Source organism: Photinus pyralis, unplaced genomic scaffold (assembly GCF_008802855.1).
Source record: "Photinus pyralis isolate 1611_PpyrPB1 unplaced genomic scaffold, Ppyr1.3 Ppyr1.4_LG8, whole genome shotgun sequence".
NCBI lineage: Eukaryota > Metazoa > Arthropoda > Insecta > Coleoptera > Lampyridae > Photinus > Photinus pyralis.
This window is the reverse complement of record NW_022170819.1, coordinates 6,418,136-6,435,829: the sequence shown is the minus strand read 5'-3', so window position 1 is coordinate 6,435,829 and position 17,694 is coordinate 6,418,136. Positions and strand designations below refer to the sequence as shown.

The 17,694-nt window shown below is 33.9% G+C and overlaps 1 protein-coding gene across 1 annotated transcript; it reads left to right on the top strand.

Annotated features, from left to right (window-relative positions):
* The first annotated feature begins 12,425 nt into the window (after positions 1 to 12,425).
* Positions 12,426 to 14,328, top strand: LOC116178940. Its single transcript, XM_031498604.1, has one exon. The coding sequence runs from the start codon at positions 12,813 to 12,815 to the stop codon at positions 14,295 to 14,297; it is 1,485 nt and encodes a 494-aa protein (XP_031354464.1). The 5' UTR covers positions 12,426 to 12,812; the 3' UTR covers positions 14,298 to 14,328.
* Positions 14,329 to 17,694: the final 3,366 nt, after the last annotated feature.

The window sequence follows — 17,694 nt, the reverse complement described above, 5'->3', positions numbered from 1 at the left end:
AATTCTTTCCTGGAATGATTGCATAACAAATTTTGGTCCTGGAAATTTAGCCTCGAAAAAATCGCCCTTGGAATATTTGACATTAAAAGCACATCTCGCATTCGCTATGGAAAAATTCTTGTCCTGAAAATTTGATTGATTCCACACGAAAAAATCGTTCTTGGAAAACTTTTCACTGGAATACTTGCGTGAAAAATTTGCCCTGGAAAATTCGTTTCTCGAAAATCGCCGATTCCTGTAAAAAATCGCCCTTAGAAATCTCCTGAAAATTCGCTAGAAAAATCGCTCTCATAAAAAAAGGCTCATAAAGGTCTACCTTCGCTAGGATACTTGCGTGAATAACTCCAGAAAATTTGATGCGCTCTAAAATCGCCCCTGAAATAGTTTACCCCTAAAGACTTGTCCTCCGAAAAAAATATACGAGACAAATTCGCTATGAAAAAATCGCCTTCAAAATGCTTCCGTGCAAGATTCAACCCGTAAATTCACACAGGGAATATTCGCCTCTACGAATTTTCCACCCGTAATATTTGCGTGGAAATTTCACCCCCAACAATTTTCGGGAGGGTTTTCCTGGAAAACTTCTTTTCTAAACAATTCGCCTACCGAATAAGTCGTCCTTGGAATATTTGACTTCCAAAAACTACAAAGAAAATTGTTCTGGGAAAATTCGCTATGGAAAAATTCTCTTCCGAAAAATGTAGGCTTCCAAAATTGCCCTTGACACATTCGTCCAGAAAAGAAAATTCTTCTGCAGAAAATGTTGAAAAAATCATCTATCGAGTATTTGGCCCTCAAAAAATCGTCAAAGAAAAATTTGCGTTGGAAGTTTACGCCCTGGAATACTCGCTTAAAAAACTCGCTCCGGAAACTTGCGTGGAGAACTTGTCTCCAAATACGTAAAAAAAATCGCCCTTGAAATATTTGACCCACCAAAATTCGTCTTGGGAATACTTGTCGTGGAAAAATTCACTTCCTTGAAAATTTAAGATTGATAAAAGTGCTCTTGGAAAATTTTTCCCTAGTATGCTTATGTAAAAAATTTGTCCCCAGAAAAAATCCGCCGTTGAAATATTTTACTCGCAAACTCTAGTCCTGGTAAAAATTTGTCTTGGAAAAATTCTAGATGGAAACAACTTTGAATGTTTGGTGTACACCCTTCTGTGTTAATTTGAACTAACGTGAATTAATTAGAATTAATTAATTTCGTGATTCAATTTGAATTAACGTAAATTACTATGAATTAACGTGAATAAATTTTAATATACCTGAATTAACTTAAATAAACGTGGATTAGCATGAATTGATTTGAATTATTTTGAATTAACGTGGATTAATTTGAATATGAATTTTTGGTGTACACCAAAAATGGTACTTGTTTCCCCTAGATTTATACCTTTCCATAAGATTCTTTGACTTCCTCCGGTTCTTTTTTGAAATAACGTTTGTTCGGATCTTTCAATGTTTTTCTATGATTCGGATTTTCAAATTCCTCCAATTTGCTTTTAATTCTTCCAGTTCTTGAAATTCTGTAAAATCTTATCCTTTGTTTCTTTAAATCTTTTGTTCTCGAGATTCTAGACTTTTTCCGTCTTTTTTCCAATTTCCAAGGTCCCTCGAATTTCGTCGGTTTTCCTACTGTTCAGATTCTAATAATCCTTTCAATCAATAAATTGGTCTGTCCGGTTCCGTGAAGTCTTCCGATTCTTCAAATGCTTTCATTCCTTGGTGTTTTGTGCAAAAGTTCTTTTCATGCCTATACATTCGTAATGTGAATTAAAATCTTTGATTTGTTCTTCCAAATACTTTATTCCTTATATTTTTATCTCTTTGGGCTTTTTCCTTTTTTAGAAAGTCTTTGAAACGCAAAGATGGCGTGGTCTTTAACCTATAGGGTATAGAATACTCCCAGTGCAGAAAGATCTTGTGATAGTTATAGAGAAAGGAACATGTATGTTTCGTTCTCCTGGGGGATATTCCCATACCCTCAGACATCTCGGTTATACATTCTTCGCGAAAAGATATAGAGCCTTTAGCACTTCCGCCATAATTTTTAAATGGAGACTATCGAAGGTAACACAACAAATTTGGCAAATGATCTCTTGAAGCTTGATCCTTTAACCTGATAATTGGAATATCAAAACCTAGCAGGTTAAACCTTAAAATATTCAACACAAGCCAAAAAAGAATCATGAATCTTGAATTGTGTCCTATCTTGATTTGCACTCAATACTTGAAACTTGAGTGTCATACTTTGGATAAAGAATCTTGCCCCTGAAACCCATAAGAATCTTAGCCTCACGCTCGGATCTTGGAGTTTTTGTAAGTTTAGGCCTAACGTGAATAGAATTTTCTATTTAGATCAAAATGTTGAGGTTTTAATTTTTTAGTGAACGAATTATAGTAGGGGAGCTAGCACGAAATCCACTGAACGAGAATGATCAAAATTTTAACCGATGGAGTTCCATTTTGCCCTATCAGAGTATGCTAAAATCGATCGTCTGCCGTCTCAGGTCATACGACTTAAGGCGCTGCGGGTACTTCTTGTGGTACCAATTCTGAAAGGTTGTTTTTCGAGAAAATAAGTTATACACCAAATGAAAACGTTGATAATAGCTCTTAAAAAAATATTTAAAAAAATCGCGCACATTTGATAACTCCGTAAAAAAACAATTCTTAGTCGGTTTTTCACGAACTTTGTACGGATATAACTAGGTTACCGTTGGAAGAATGAAGCTGATTTTTTTTACAGACTAATGATAGGTACAGCCAATGACTATGAGAGTGTTTCTTTTTTAAATTTTTTCTCTAATTATAAGATATCTTATAATGTTAAGCTAATAAGATAATCTTGTAATTAGAGACAAAATTTAAAAACGAAACACCGTTAAGTCATTAGTAGTACCTATCATGAGTCTGTAAAAAAAATCAGCTTCATTCGTCCCACCGTAACCTAGTTATATCCGTAGAAAGTTCGTGAAAAACCGACTAAGAATTGTTTTTTTACGGAGTTATCAAATGTGCGCGATTTTTTAAAATATTTTTTTAAGAGCTATTACCACGTTTTCATTTGGTATATAACTTATTTTTTCGAAAAACAACCTTCCAGAATTGGTACCACAAGAAGTACCCGCAGCGCCTTAAGTCGTATGACCTGAGGCGGCACACGATCGATTTTAGCATACTCTGATAGGGCAAAATGGAACACCATCGGTTAAAATTTTGATCATTCTCGTTCAGTGGATTTCGTGTTAGCTCCCCTACTATTAAGGGACATGTTGTATTGTTTTTCAAGTCGGCACTTTGTTTTGCAGTTTGCTGTGAATCACAGAATATTTTACTGTGACTAAAAACTAGCGTTCAAATGTTGGCTCTGTAAAATGCAGGACATTGCATCCCCTAATACCAGTTCCGCGTTTCCGTGGACTTTCGGTCTCGAGTACTGTCATTTATCGCCCGTTCGTAAGTAGACTGAAAAATAAGGGCTCAATCGACGAAAAGAAGTGAGAGAACCCTCGCCTCAAACCCCTCACCGCCTGGGAAACATAAAATGACATACAAAGCCCATAAAATCTGGTCCAGAAGATGGAGAGTTGGTTGTCGTTGCGGTCGGTTCTGTCGTCGGGTTAATTATCCAGGGCGTGTAGGCATTTTAGGAGAAATCTATAACAAAGTTTCAGACACTTAGGTGTGTTGCCATCGCGATAAATTAGAACACGTAAAACCTGGTTGCATTGTCCATCAGGCTGCCTTGGATTAGATGCGAGTGTGTGGTGTGTTGCTTCGATTTAGATTATCGGATGAAATGAAAAGCAGTTTTATTTAAGAACTCCTGAATCTCGATTCAATAATTTTTACCGGAAGTCTGTCCTTCGAGGCAGCCCTTATCAAGTTTGGTAGCAATTTGACCAGATTATTTTATTCAGATGATGAGCTACGGAAAATTGGTTCTTACCAATACATTCCCTTGAGTAATATCTTTGAGTATAAAGTTTTCCAAATGACAAAAGCTTGAATTATTGCCATTTGGCTACTTTGGAACGCCTGTACGCTTTCTAATTCCCGAGAGAAATTGTTGCTTCTATAGCGCAAATATATCTATGATATTTTTAATTTACCTTGTCTCTGTCAAATAAAAGAACCGACAGACGATGACCTCTAATTGTAAGTTAAAGTACTACAAGACACAACTTAAGAATCTAGGGTCCTAACGCTATCACCTAGGAGGTCTGAGTCAGATGGAGGTGAGTGGTATAATAATCAACGTAATTATCCATCTATCTTTCTTTTACCTATATCCCAATCCGAAACTCATTTATTAATGGGGTATTTAAGATCAGACGTTCTGCAATTCAATGTGTGAACTATCGGAGCAGCTGCCAAAGTGCAACTAAAGTGTAATAGCATTTGTCGTGTCTTTTCCGTTGCTCTACACTCTGGCTACCATCATGACGAATTGCTCTGCAATTGATTACATGAAATATAGAAGTTGCTAATGCCCAATCAACCTGCCCAAAATTGCTCATTTTATTAATGATTGTAAGCAATTAAATATCTTTTGTGTATATGTATATTATTTGCTCGGTGGCTGTGTCACTGGAAGACCCGTTTCTCCTGGCTAGCCGTCGCCGATTCCTTTTTCTTCTTGATCTTGTAATGTTGCTTTTAAAATCTGAATCTCAATTAATTATTATTAATTATAAAATATTTTAATATCGCTTGATCAGCGTCTGTGTTATATGCTGCTCACACCCCCATTCCCCAAAGTCGTTCCCTTGCGACCTTTTACCAAACACTTTCGGCATCCGAAAATTTAAATAACAATATTATTTTGTTAACGAGAGAAAGGAAATGATTTGTAAGCACTCATTTGCAGCCTTATTTCGAGAACATGACGTAGAGTAATTTGTTTAAAGGCGTTCGTTACTATTACGTTGGTTGCCCATTTACAATCTGTCATTACGTCCGAAAATTAGTTACTGTAGTTACGCCACACTTGTTAAAAATTCATTCCGCTATACGACACCGAGATTGATGACTGCGCCATGACAAATTAGAAGACTTTAATATTCATTAATGTTATGAGGACATAACGTTCGTTCGTGATTAAACGCACTTTAACGTTTTCGATATTAAGTGTTTGTTCGTTGTGAGTAATTATCCAATGATTTGAGTTGGAAATGGCAGCAAAGACAAAACGACTTGTGCTAGATCGACCCGAGAAACATCCTTTTCGAACATATTTTTACTCAGCCTCCAACCGCATAATAATTTAATTCGATTTTCCTTACCGCCACCATTTAGATTGTACAGTGAATTCCGATAACGAGTTTCTCTGGAGCTTCTTTAGCACCTGGGCCATTTTCTGGGGCTACCACAGTTTGCAACATTTTGGCAGATTCTAAAATATTTGCTCTTCTGGATAATCTTAATTTGAGAAAAAGTGTGTGGCCTCCAGTTTGTACTGGGAAGTACGATTTCGAACGATCTGCTTTGCTTTCGAAGGTGCATAATTATGTCAGTCAGCGTCAATACATTATTTTCATATTTAGAGAAATTAATTATGACACCATTTGTAACAAGGAATTCCTTTCAGTCCCATGAATTAATCTTTGAACACATCAACCTATCATCACCTATTCATTTTCTTTCTATCATTATATCACATTAACTACTCGCGGCTTAACAGCAAAACACTAAAACGCTGCCAGGCACGTCAAATATAAACGGCTAAATGACATAATAACATTATTTGATACGGAATTAAATTCACGCAAATTGCTTTACTAATGCAGGCATTTGCGTAAATCCAAATGTTTAAATTCGTTACGTAAATTACGACATGTTTACTTTGAAACAACTGTTAGCACTCCATTGAATCAAAAAGTGTATATTTTGCAGATTCACCTGTAGATTATACGATAAATTGTGCATGCTGGAAAACACAGAGGGAATATTGAATCTGTGGTCTAATATATCTCGACGGCATGCTAATTTCGTTCTACCATTGCGCAAACTAAAAACAAAAAAATTATATTCGCACTCCACCCGTGCATTACGTGATTCGCTGATGCGCTTTTGTCTCTGAAGTAATGATTTCATTATCAACAAAGACGCACCTTGACATAAGGAAGACTGAGTGGTCTAAAACCAGTAACGAAATCTTTTCAAACTGGGGAGCTCTTAAGCAAATCGATCCACATATTTCGGACCATTCCTTTCAAATTCATATACCACGAATCCGAGGCTGGACCTAGTGTGATAAACCGCGCTTCACACGGTTTATCCACCTATCGCACCTGCATATAGTTGACTATGGGAAGTGCCTTTAATGCACTAGATTTCCCTAGAAATCTTCACATTTAATCGCTTTGATATCTAACTTAATATTTGATTTCATTGATAACTAGTGATGTATATTGTTACGAAGCTGTTTCAGCTAAGATAAGACTTTCAGCATTTTCTGGAATTATACTAGAAAGTAGGATAGAGGACTGTCCTATCTAATCACACTATACCATTTTACAAATGACTATAATTATTTTATTGAAACTACTTTCCATTAATTCAAACTAAAGGTAACGTGATTATGTTAAAGGCAGTCCATCTTAAACTTCGAAATGGTAAAAACGTAAAACTTGTAACCTGCATGTAACCTGTGTGTGAAGGATATTACCTAATGAATGTGTACCAAATAAAACGTAACTTCAATCCGAACTTCATTCTTTCAATTATCTCGCCATAAGTCCTACACAAAAAATTCGCAGTGCAACTCAGTGGGGTTGCACAACAAAATTTGGTGGCAGCGGTATAGATTGGTGAAAATCCAGTCAAACTTGGCGTTCCGGGTAAATAGGAAATCCTATGTTTGGAATAGCTGAGCAAGAAACGGTATTTGCGGTGATTTGAATCCAGGATTATTCGAGTTTTTCAGACAAGGGCCCGTCGTTACCGAAAACTAGAAGAATCCAGACCCGAATTACCAACACCCAAAATTCCCAAGAAGAGGCAGTGTCAGCGTTAAAGTGTTTGTTAGTGAAATAAGTTTCTACAGTTTCGGGTGCATTGTGCTATTCGCTATTCTTTGGATTTTACACATTTTCATCAGATTAAAAGTAAGTCAGAAATTTATACGAACATTTTGTAACTTAATTATTACCTACTTAGTAGCTCGCTGTTTGAACGTTAATAATTTCATTTAAGCAGTATTTCGACACGAATCAGTATAGTTTAACAAATTTCGTAATCCGTAGAACAGCCAGCAATAAAGTACAAAAATGCCTGACAATAATGTAAGTGATGTTTCCAACTTAAATTTAGCAGAAGGTTCAAGTAGTGTAAATGCAGCAGGTAGGGATCAGTTTTTAAGTTTAGATGCAGCAGTAAAGTTATTAACAAATTTTAGTGGGGACAGCAAAGAAAGTGTTACGGAATGGATAGATAATTGTGAGATTATTTTAAACTCAGTTAGGCAAGTCGATTCCCATATGCTATTTCAAATTATTAAAACAAAAGTCTCAGGTAAAGCTAGGAATTTTATAAAATACAGAAATTTTCAAAATTGGGATTTTTTTAAGGAACATTTAGAAGAACTTTTTGCCGAAAAGAGAACTCTTTCGCATTGGCAGTTAGAGTTAAATTCAACTAAACAGTCAAAAGGTGAAAATTTAGATACATATTCAAACAAAATTGAAAAATGTTTAAGCAATTTGTTAGATGTGGCGACGGTAAATAAAACCCAAGAGGAAGCGGTAACTATCAGTGAATTATTGAGAGCCTTAAATGTGTTTGTCACAGGATTGCAAGAACCTTTGAAAATGCACGTAAAAAGTAGGGACCCCAAAACTTTAGAATCAGCTGTTGAATTAGCTAGAATTGAAGAAAGAGAACTTTTGAGTAATCGCGATTCACAAAATTATTTTGGTTATAAGGTAAATTCAAATCAACGTACAGTTCAAGGGAATTGTTTTGTTTGTAAGAAATCAGGTCATTCAGCTTCAAATTGTTTTTATAAAAACAATAGTGTTAAAACGAACGATTCACGTGTTCAAAATTTTGTTAGTGTGAAAAAACCTCAAGTGTTTTCAATGCAAAGCCAGCCCATATGTTTTTATTGTAAAAAACCAAATCACAGAATTGCAGACTGTAGGAAAAGAATATTTAATGAAAGGTTAAAAGCAACACAAAATGATAATCCTCATTCGATAAACAGGAACTCGGGAAACGAAAAAAACTCTTCAACGAGAGGTCAGTTGGAGAAGTGAGTTTTAGGAAAGACCTCAATCGCAATTTTGGAAAGCGCAAGGTTACTAACGTAGGCAGTGGAGTTCATAATTACAACAGGTATCGTGATAAACGGACAGAAAATATACAAACAATCGAATTAAAGGAATTTCAGAACAAGGTCGAGATTAACTTAGCTAGATGTAAATTAAAATATGTAGACATTCCCTTAAATTTTTGTAAGAAGAGGGTTAATCGATTAATGATAGATTCGGGAGCAGATATTACTTTAGTTAAATGTAGGGCAGTACGAGAAGATATAGTAATTGATAAAAATCGGTCTGTTGAAATAAAGGGTATCACAAATGAAACCACTATCAGAACCTTAGGAGTTGTCGATGAAAAATTTTGTTTATCCGACAGAGAAATTGTTGTTCCATTTCATATAGTTAGTGATGATTTTTTCGTAGAAGGAGACGGAATTTTAGGAAATAGCTTTTTACACGCACTACAAGCAAATTTAGATTACAGGAACAATGTTTTGGAATTTGGAGATAAAAGGTATAGATTAATAAATTTGGATGAAATCTTGATTCCTGCAAGAAGTGAAACTATTACTAGAGTTCGGACAATATCAGATGGAATGGGTGTTTGTAACGGTAAACAAGTTAGTGAAGAAATATATTTAGGAAACTGTTTAACTCAGGCAATAAACAATTCGTGTGTGGTTAGCATAATAAATATTTCAGAGCAGGATCAGTACATAAAACCTCCAATAATAGAGCTAGAAGATTTAGAGTTCGTACAAGTAAATAGTATAAAGGGCGAAGTACAAGGAAATAGAATTGAAACCTTATTAGATTCGTTACGTACTCAGCACCTAAATGTAGAAGAGAAGGATTTATTGCTAGAAATTTGTAAGACGTATAGTGATGTTTTCTTTTTAGAAGGTGATAAATTAACTGCTACAAATATTACCACCCACAAAATTCCTACTTTGCCAAATGTAGGTCCAATTTATGCTAAACCTTATAGGTTACCTCAAACGCAAAAGGAAGAAATTGGTAAACAAACCGAAGAGATGTTGAAGGACGGTATAATTGTACCTAGCACGAGTCCTTACAACTCCCCGCTATTAGTCGTACCAAAGAAAATGGACGCGAGCGGCAAGGTTAAGTATCGCGTGGTTGTTGATTTTAGAAAACTAAATGATGTAACAATAGGCGACGCATTCCCTTTACCAAATATTACCGAAATCCTAGATCAATTAGGCAATTCAAAATACTTTAGTACTTTAGACATGAAAAGTGGGTTTCATCAGTTAGCCTTAGATAGGGAAGATCAGGAAAAAACAGCATTTTCAACACCTTTTGGCCATTTCCATTTTACTAGAATGCCTTTCGGTTTAAAGGGCGCTCCGTCTAGTTTCCAAAGGTTAATGAATACTGTACTTAGTGGATTACAGGGAATTAAGTGTTTTGTGTATTTAGATGATATTGTAATTTACTCCCATGATTTAAAACAGCACGGAGAAAAGTTAGTAGAAATTTTCGATAGATTACGCAAGTACGATTTAAAATTAGAGCCCAATAAGTGTGAATTTTTGCATAAAGAGGTTAATTATTTAGGTCATACTATTACGAGTGAAGGGTTAAAACCGGATGAAAAGAAAATAGAAGCGGTAAAGACGTATCCCGTACCAAAGATATCAAAAGATATTAAGGCATTTCTAGGATTAACAGGCTATTATCGTAGATTTATTAAAGATTATTCGAAAATTGCCAAACCATTGACTAATTTGTTAAAGAAGGACACAAAGTTTGTTTGGACCGACTTGTGCCAACATTCGTTTGATCAATTAAAAACCAAATTAATTAGCGCCCCGATACTCCAATACCCAGATTATTCAAAACCATTCATCATAACTACAGATGCCAGTCAGTTTGCAATAGGTGGTATATTATCCCAAGGAGATATTGGAAAGGATTTACCAATCGCATACACTTCTAGAACATTAAATCAAGCAGAATTAAATTACTCAGTTACCGAAAAAGAATTATTAGGGATAGTACATGCTGTAAAACAATTTAGACCTTACGTTTATGGAACTAAATTCAAAATAGTTACAGATCATCGACCCTTGACGTGGTTGTTTAGTGTCAAAGATCCAGGATCTAGACTAATGCGTTGGAAGTTGAAACTAGCAGAGTATGATTATGAGATTATTTACAAGGCAGGAAGGGTTAATACTAATGCTGATGCTTTAAGTAGAATTCCAGTATTTGTTTTAAACTCGGACGAATACACTTATTCAAAATTTACAGATTTTATTAAAACCAATTTAGTTATTAACAATAACGTGCAAGAATGTAACGACGATTTATTTAATGTTGCAAATAATTATTCTTTAGCACACTGCGTTTCGCAGGATTTTGTCATGAATCAAGGAATAGCTTTAGAGTTCAAGCAAAAATTTGGTAAAGTTGACGAACTAAAGAATCAACAAAAATCAATTCACGAAGTAGCTATCCTAGATGTCGGAGATAGGAAAATCTATTACTTGATTACGAAATTAAATTACTTTGATAAACCTTCTTATGAGGACTTATGGAATACAATTGTAAATCTTAGAGTGCAGTTAGAAAAAGACAATATAAGGAAATTAGCCATTCCACGAATTGGATGCGGTTTAGATAGATTAGAATGGGAAAAGGTCAGAATTATGTTACGGTATATTTTCAAAAGTAGTGGTATAGATATTTTAGTTTGTAATAAAAAAGCGGAAACGTTAACAGAAATCGATGACGAACAAAAGAGGACAATTTTAGAAGAATATCATGATAAAATTTTAGGAGGACATGCAGGGTATAACAGGATGTACAATAGGGTAAAGAAAAAATACAAATGGCCACACATGAAGTCAGATATTAAGGATTATGTAAAGAAATGTGTACTTTGTCAAAGAAATAAGACGAGTTCTTTAAAAACAAAAATGCCATTAGAAATTACAAACACTTCGAAAACTGTATTTGAAAAATGTGCAATGGATATAGTAGGTCCTTTGCCATTAACACAAAACGGTAATAGGTATTTGTTGACATTTCAAGATGATTTAACTAAATTTAGCGAGGCTATACCAATTCCTAATCAGGAAGCGAAAACGGTAGCAAGTAAATTTGTTACAGACATTATTTGTAGGCACGGAATACCAAAAGTATTGTTGACAGACCAAGGATCAAACTTTATTAGCGAGTTGTTTAAAAATGTTTGTACACTATTTAAAATTAAAAAAATTCAGTGTTCAGCATTTCATCCAGAATCTAATGGTGCGTTGGAACGCAGCCACAAAACATTGATAGAATACCTCAGAAACTACATTAGGGAAGACCAAACAGATTGGGACGAATATATCCCATTCGCCATGTTTACTTTTAATACAACTGTACATACTTCAACAAAATTTACCCCTTTTGAATTAGTATATGGACATCCAGCAGAATTGCCCAGTTCTATAACAGGACCCCCAGAATTTCGCTATACCTATGATGATTTCGTGCAAGACTTGAAAAATACATTGCGATATACTAGGGAACTTGCTAGACGAAATTTAATTGATACAAAATCAAAAAGTAAAGAATATTACGATAGGAAAAGTAACGTTCAAAGTTTTCACGTCGGAGATATCGTGTTAATCATTAATGAAACCATAAAAAGGGAAAGAAGCAGAAAGTTAAGGTCACAGTGGTTAGGTCCATATAAGGTCATTTCGGTAGATTCTCCAGTAAATTGTACCATTAAAATGGGTAGAAGGTTAGTAAGAGTTCACAATAATAGATTAAAGCATTTTTATGATTAGATTACACTAAAATATTGCAAAATAAGTTATAGGTAAAGTTCGATTAGTTTTGTGAAAGTAAGGATATTACATGAGTTAATAAATTTAGGCAAAATATATTAATTGCTGTGGGAATAACTTGATACATGAATCCCGTGAAGTGTAGATAGCCCTCTTCAGTTGACTTATGTGCAATGATTATTAACTTAATTAATGTCACTACTATAGTTTTAGATTCTATAGGGTATTAAGTAGCATTGAAAAAAAAAAATAAAAAAAAAATAAAAAAAAAAATAAAAATAAAAATAATAATAAATAGAATCTTTTTGCATAATTATTACAACTAAATTAATTGCATTTATTTCAGAATGCTAATCCTTTCTTCTGTTTTCTTCGCAATGATTACCAAAACCGGCGCCGAAGGGGATTACAACATCAGCAAGTACACCCATTCGCCTGGTATTCATTACGAACAAATAGGAACCGTTAAGCTTTATAACGATGAATTCGTATTAATAACCTATTTAGACATAAGTAATCATAATAAAAAGTTTGCACAACTTGAATTATATTATGAAAAGACAGCCAGTATTTGCGAAAGTCAAGCTTTCAAAAGCTATAGTGATTTCAAAATAGTTAATGTAAATAATTTAAAAGTTTGCGACTATTTTTTGAGAGCCTCTAAAGAATCGTTAAACAAAATCAAAATGGAGAAAAACAATTTAGTGAAAATGAGGAGTCATTAACAAACTTAATGAAAGAACAAACTGTGGTAATTAAATCGACAATTTCAAATTTTAATGCGACATTAGGAAACTTGGATCACAACGAAAAAATATTAATCGAAAATATGAATAAAATTGAAAAGGCTTTAAACGATAAAAATTCACAAATAAATTATTTAGATTTAAAGGTAGCTGTAGACGAACATATTTCTATGTTTAATTTAATGTTTAATCAATATCAACTAGAAACCATATCCCTAATTAATGCAGTTTTAGTTGCACAAAAAGGTCAGTTGCATCCAACAGTACTAACTCCTTCCAGATTAGTTTCCGAATTACAAAAGGTTTCACATAACTTGCCTCAAGGCTTAGAATTTCCGTTACCACTTCAAAATGAATTCGCTCACCTACTTCTTAATACGATTGGATTAGATGTATATTTCCAAAATCCGCATTTAGTGTATATTATTAACGTACCATTAACAGATAGTAGAGAGTACAGTATCTTTAAATTATCACCTTTACCTGTTCACGTCATTGAAAATAAATACATATTCATTCAACCAATTTCAAAATATTTAGCTGTAAGTGATAATAAACAACATTATTTGACTATATCAGAAAACCAATTCACAAAATGCAAGAAGTTCCATTCATATAACTATTTATGTAAACAACAACAACCTATATATTTGGCGTACCGCCATGAAATTTGTGAAATTAAATTATATAGAAGTATTAGTAAAGTTCCTAGTTCATGTGATAAAAGAATTACAGAACTCGAAAATAGCATTTGGACTCAACTAACACTTTCAAATTCTTGGATATATGTAATTCCTAAAGAGGAATCAGTAACTATAAATTGTAAAAATACAAATCCGTTTGACATACGGCTCTTTGGAGTTGGTAAAATTAGTTTAAGAAAAGGGTGCAAGGCATACTCTAGTTCGGCAATGTTAATATCTCATTCAATATTTTCGGATTCTACAATCTTTTTAGAATACGTACCCAATGTAGATTTAGACTTCGATTGCTGTGAAGATAATAGTAATAGTAAGATAAATATAACACAAATTAACTTAAGTAAGCATTATAAGGTTATTTCTAGACATTTAGATGATTTAAACATAGCTAGCCATAAGTTAGATGAAATAGACAAAATAAATGATAAATTAAGAAACAATATTCATAATCAAGCTATTGTACACAAATATTCTATATTGGCTTATATCGTAGGTAGTATTGTATTACTGTTAATTTTTTATTGTATTTGTAAGAAGACAAAAAACTGTTGTGGTATATGTTCAAGAGCAGGATTATGTATACATTTTAAACAACGTGTAAACACAAACGTCCCTCAGACACACAATATGTACTTTGACCGAGAATTAGATGCTGTATCAATTAGAAATAGTAGACATGGCTCAGAACCATCACCCGAGTTATGCGATAGAAATTCCGCAGCTTGTAATACAAACGCAATAGTAGGACGGCGTCCAACTAAAAATTTGTAAAATTGTAACCAAATTTTTCTTTAAGGGGGAAGGTGTGATAAACCGCACCTGCATATAGTTGACTATGGGAAGTGCTTTTAATGCACTAGATTTCCCTAGAAATCTTCACATTTAATCGCTTTGATATCTAACTTAATATTTGATTTCCTTGATAACTAGTGATGTATATTGTTACGAACCTGTTTCAGCTAAGATAAGACTTTCAGCATTTTCTGGAATTATACTAGAAAGTAGGATAGAGGACTGTCCTATGTAATCACACTATACCATTTTACAAATGACTATAATTACTTTATTGAAACTACTTTCCATTAATTCAAACTAAAGGTAAGGTGATTATGTTAAAGGCAGTCCATCTTAAACTTCGAAATGGTAAAAACGTAAAACTTGTAACCTGCATGTAACCTGTGTGTGGAAGATATTACCTAATGAATGTGTACCAAATAAAACGTAACTTCAATCCGAACTTCAAATTATTTCGCCATAAGTCCTATTCGCAGTGCAACTCAGTGGGGTTAACCTGCATGTAACCTGTGTGTGGAAGATATTACCTAATGAATGTGTACCAAATAAAACGTAACTTCAATCCGAACTTCATTCTTTCCATTATTTCGCCATAAGTCCTACACAAAAAATTCGCAGTGCAACTCAGTGGGGTTACACAACACCCTCAACAAATGATTGAAAATTGTATATGCCTAAGTAAGAAAGTGTTTGCATTTCGTATTGCTTATTAGTCCTGAGTATGAGATAGCAAAAATAACAAATCTTGACATTTAAGGGAGACAGTGAACTGTATCTTGTACTCCATGGGGGAAATCTCTTGCATTTAGGAACACCACAATAGAAAATTTGTTGTTGCTATTTTTAACATCGCGTCATTAAAAATGAAAGAATGAACACTACAGGCCTGGCCAATTACTTAGGCATTATTATTAGCGAGAAAGTGACTGTAATATTTCAAAGGATGCTTACATCGGTATGAAACAGTAATAAATTAGGTAGGTACTTAGTTACACCACTCGAGCAGTATGTAATAAAATAAGACCAACGTAAATGCATTTATGAATTTAAAATCCGTGAATGATTAGCATTGGGTTGCGAAATTATACGAACATGAAAAGAACCGATCCTTAAATTAGCACATAAAAAATATTAACACAGTACAAGTTAACAGGCATAGATTGAAATAGAGAGAGTGAGTGAAGCAAGAATTTTATTAATCTAAAATAATAAGTACGTTACATTTTAAATGACACTGTCAATCAACCAGCAAACTTACCTTGACTTGCCATTGAAGTTATACCTCGAAATCACCTGTTTAATTCATTTCGTGCAATGCATTTATCGAAGTTTGTGAACGAAGAACTTTTTGCTTCATTAAACCCTGTGTAGGTGTGACATTGCGAAAAGCTTTTGATTTCATTAATGATTGTTAGTGATCTTTATCCTAACATGAATAGAAAATTATTAATTGCTTATGCCATATCGATATAACGAGAATGGATTACTGGATGTCGATTATGGCGAGTTAATTATTATGCAGTCAACACATCGGTTGATGATTAACTCATCAAGCTATGGAAGGACAAGATAATGGTAAACCTTAATCTGGCTCAGAAGAGATTGTAAGTGGCATTTTAAATGGTAGGGTAGTTGAAGTATTTTGGAATTGGAAATCCAAACCTTTTTTTGTGAAAGTCACTTCTTATATATGAATCTTTCCGGGTAAAATCCCTCAAGTTAAGAAAAACTGTTTAAAATAGTTCCTCTCGGGGATTTCAAATTAGGAGGTTACTAGAAAGTAGCATAGTTGACAGTTTTTTGTGTGGAAAACCATCACCTGACGAATTTTCCGTTATTGTGATAATGGAAAAAATGCAGTGTTGGTTGGGAAATTCATCTTGTTCATGTTCAAGTTTCGCTTTTGTAAAATTTCAAATAATCCTTGTCGAACGCCCATTGATCATTTAGTAGCTAATTTTTTAACAGTTTTTGGAAACTCATCTATTACTACGTCCTACATATGTATCTACTGTGACTGTGCGTTATAAACTATTAAAAAGTAATAAAATTCTAATTTAATGGTATTCAATCTCCCAATTTAGAATAATGCGGCACCTAACATTTCAAAACACAATTACACATAAAAATGAAGCAATCTATACAGGATAATTAGAATTAGCAAGAGTAAAGTGTTTATTCAATTCGATCTTACAAATCAAATATTGAATTATCAGTAAAATGAATCGGTAATAGAGACTGGAAACGTTGTTTAACGTGGCAAATAATTATAATATTTAAATATCAAGCTAATTTGCACATGAAATCGACGGGCATCATTGTCACGAACATAATTTTAATTATGCACACAGAATAGTAAACAAAACCTATGATTATATTCAATAAGGGCGTGCATCTTTTTAAACAAATACATTGCTAATTGAATTTATGAAAGTGATCTCAGAAACCTTGACCAGTTAAAATATAAATTGGGTATTATTTGAAACCTACCCAACATTTCTGAAAAGATTCCACTGCAAAATAATGCGAAAGATTATAAGTATTGTTTAAACTTAAACTTATTCTATTGTTCCCAAACTTTTTCTTTAAAGAAAATTTTTAATCGTTAGTGTGTGTCAATGGGGCTCTAACAATAAATAAAATTCTCTCACCAATTAGATTGACTTTTTTACTTACTAAAATTAATGATTTTTTTCATTACCTATTACAAAAAGCAACAGAAAATGCAGCAATTTATTTACAAGTAAAATTATTCTCAAATATTTCCGAAAGATTTAATTTATTTAATGATTGTAAATCTTTGAAATCATACATTCCTCATCCTAAACAGCATTTAGAAGTGACGTTTATTTCTCATCTGCATGTGATACTTTCAGCGGTCAGCGAAACTGACCGGGAACGACACATCACCTGAACAGGGAAGAGGGTGATCATACGATTATAGGAAGATTCGCCCCGTAAATTCCTCCTCGGAACATTCGCCCTCAAGGAAACTATCCCCCAGGTAAATTCCCCCTACGAATATCCGCCTCGGAAAATTCGTCCCCTGACAATTGTAATGGCGTACCGTTTTCATAAAAAAATAATTTCTTTTTAGGTACCTTTTTCAGTAGGGTAGAATTTGAACTTTTCATTATTCAGGATATAAAATAAGCTAGCGTTGTTTTTACTCGCATGCGATTAAGTTATTAACCAGCTTGCGATTATTTTCACGAAACCAGGATTAAATTTGGGAGAAATTAGACCAGGAAGATATCGACATTCGACATTCCAGGGTTCAGAACCTTACAGAGAGCAGACCTGTGGAAATTAGAGACCAGGCCGCTTGAGGTCAGCGATTTTCTGCAATTGCAACGATTAAAAGCCACCATTG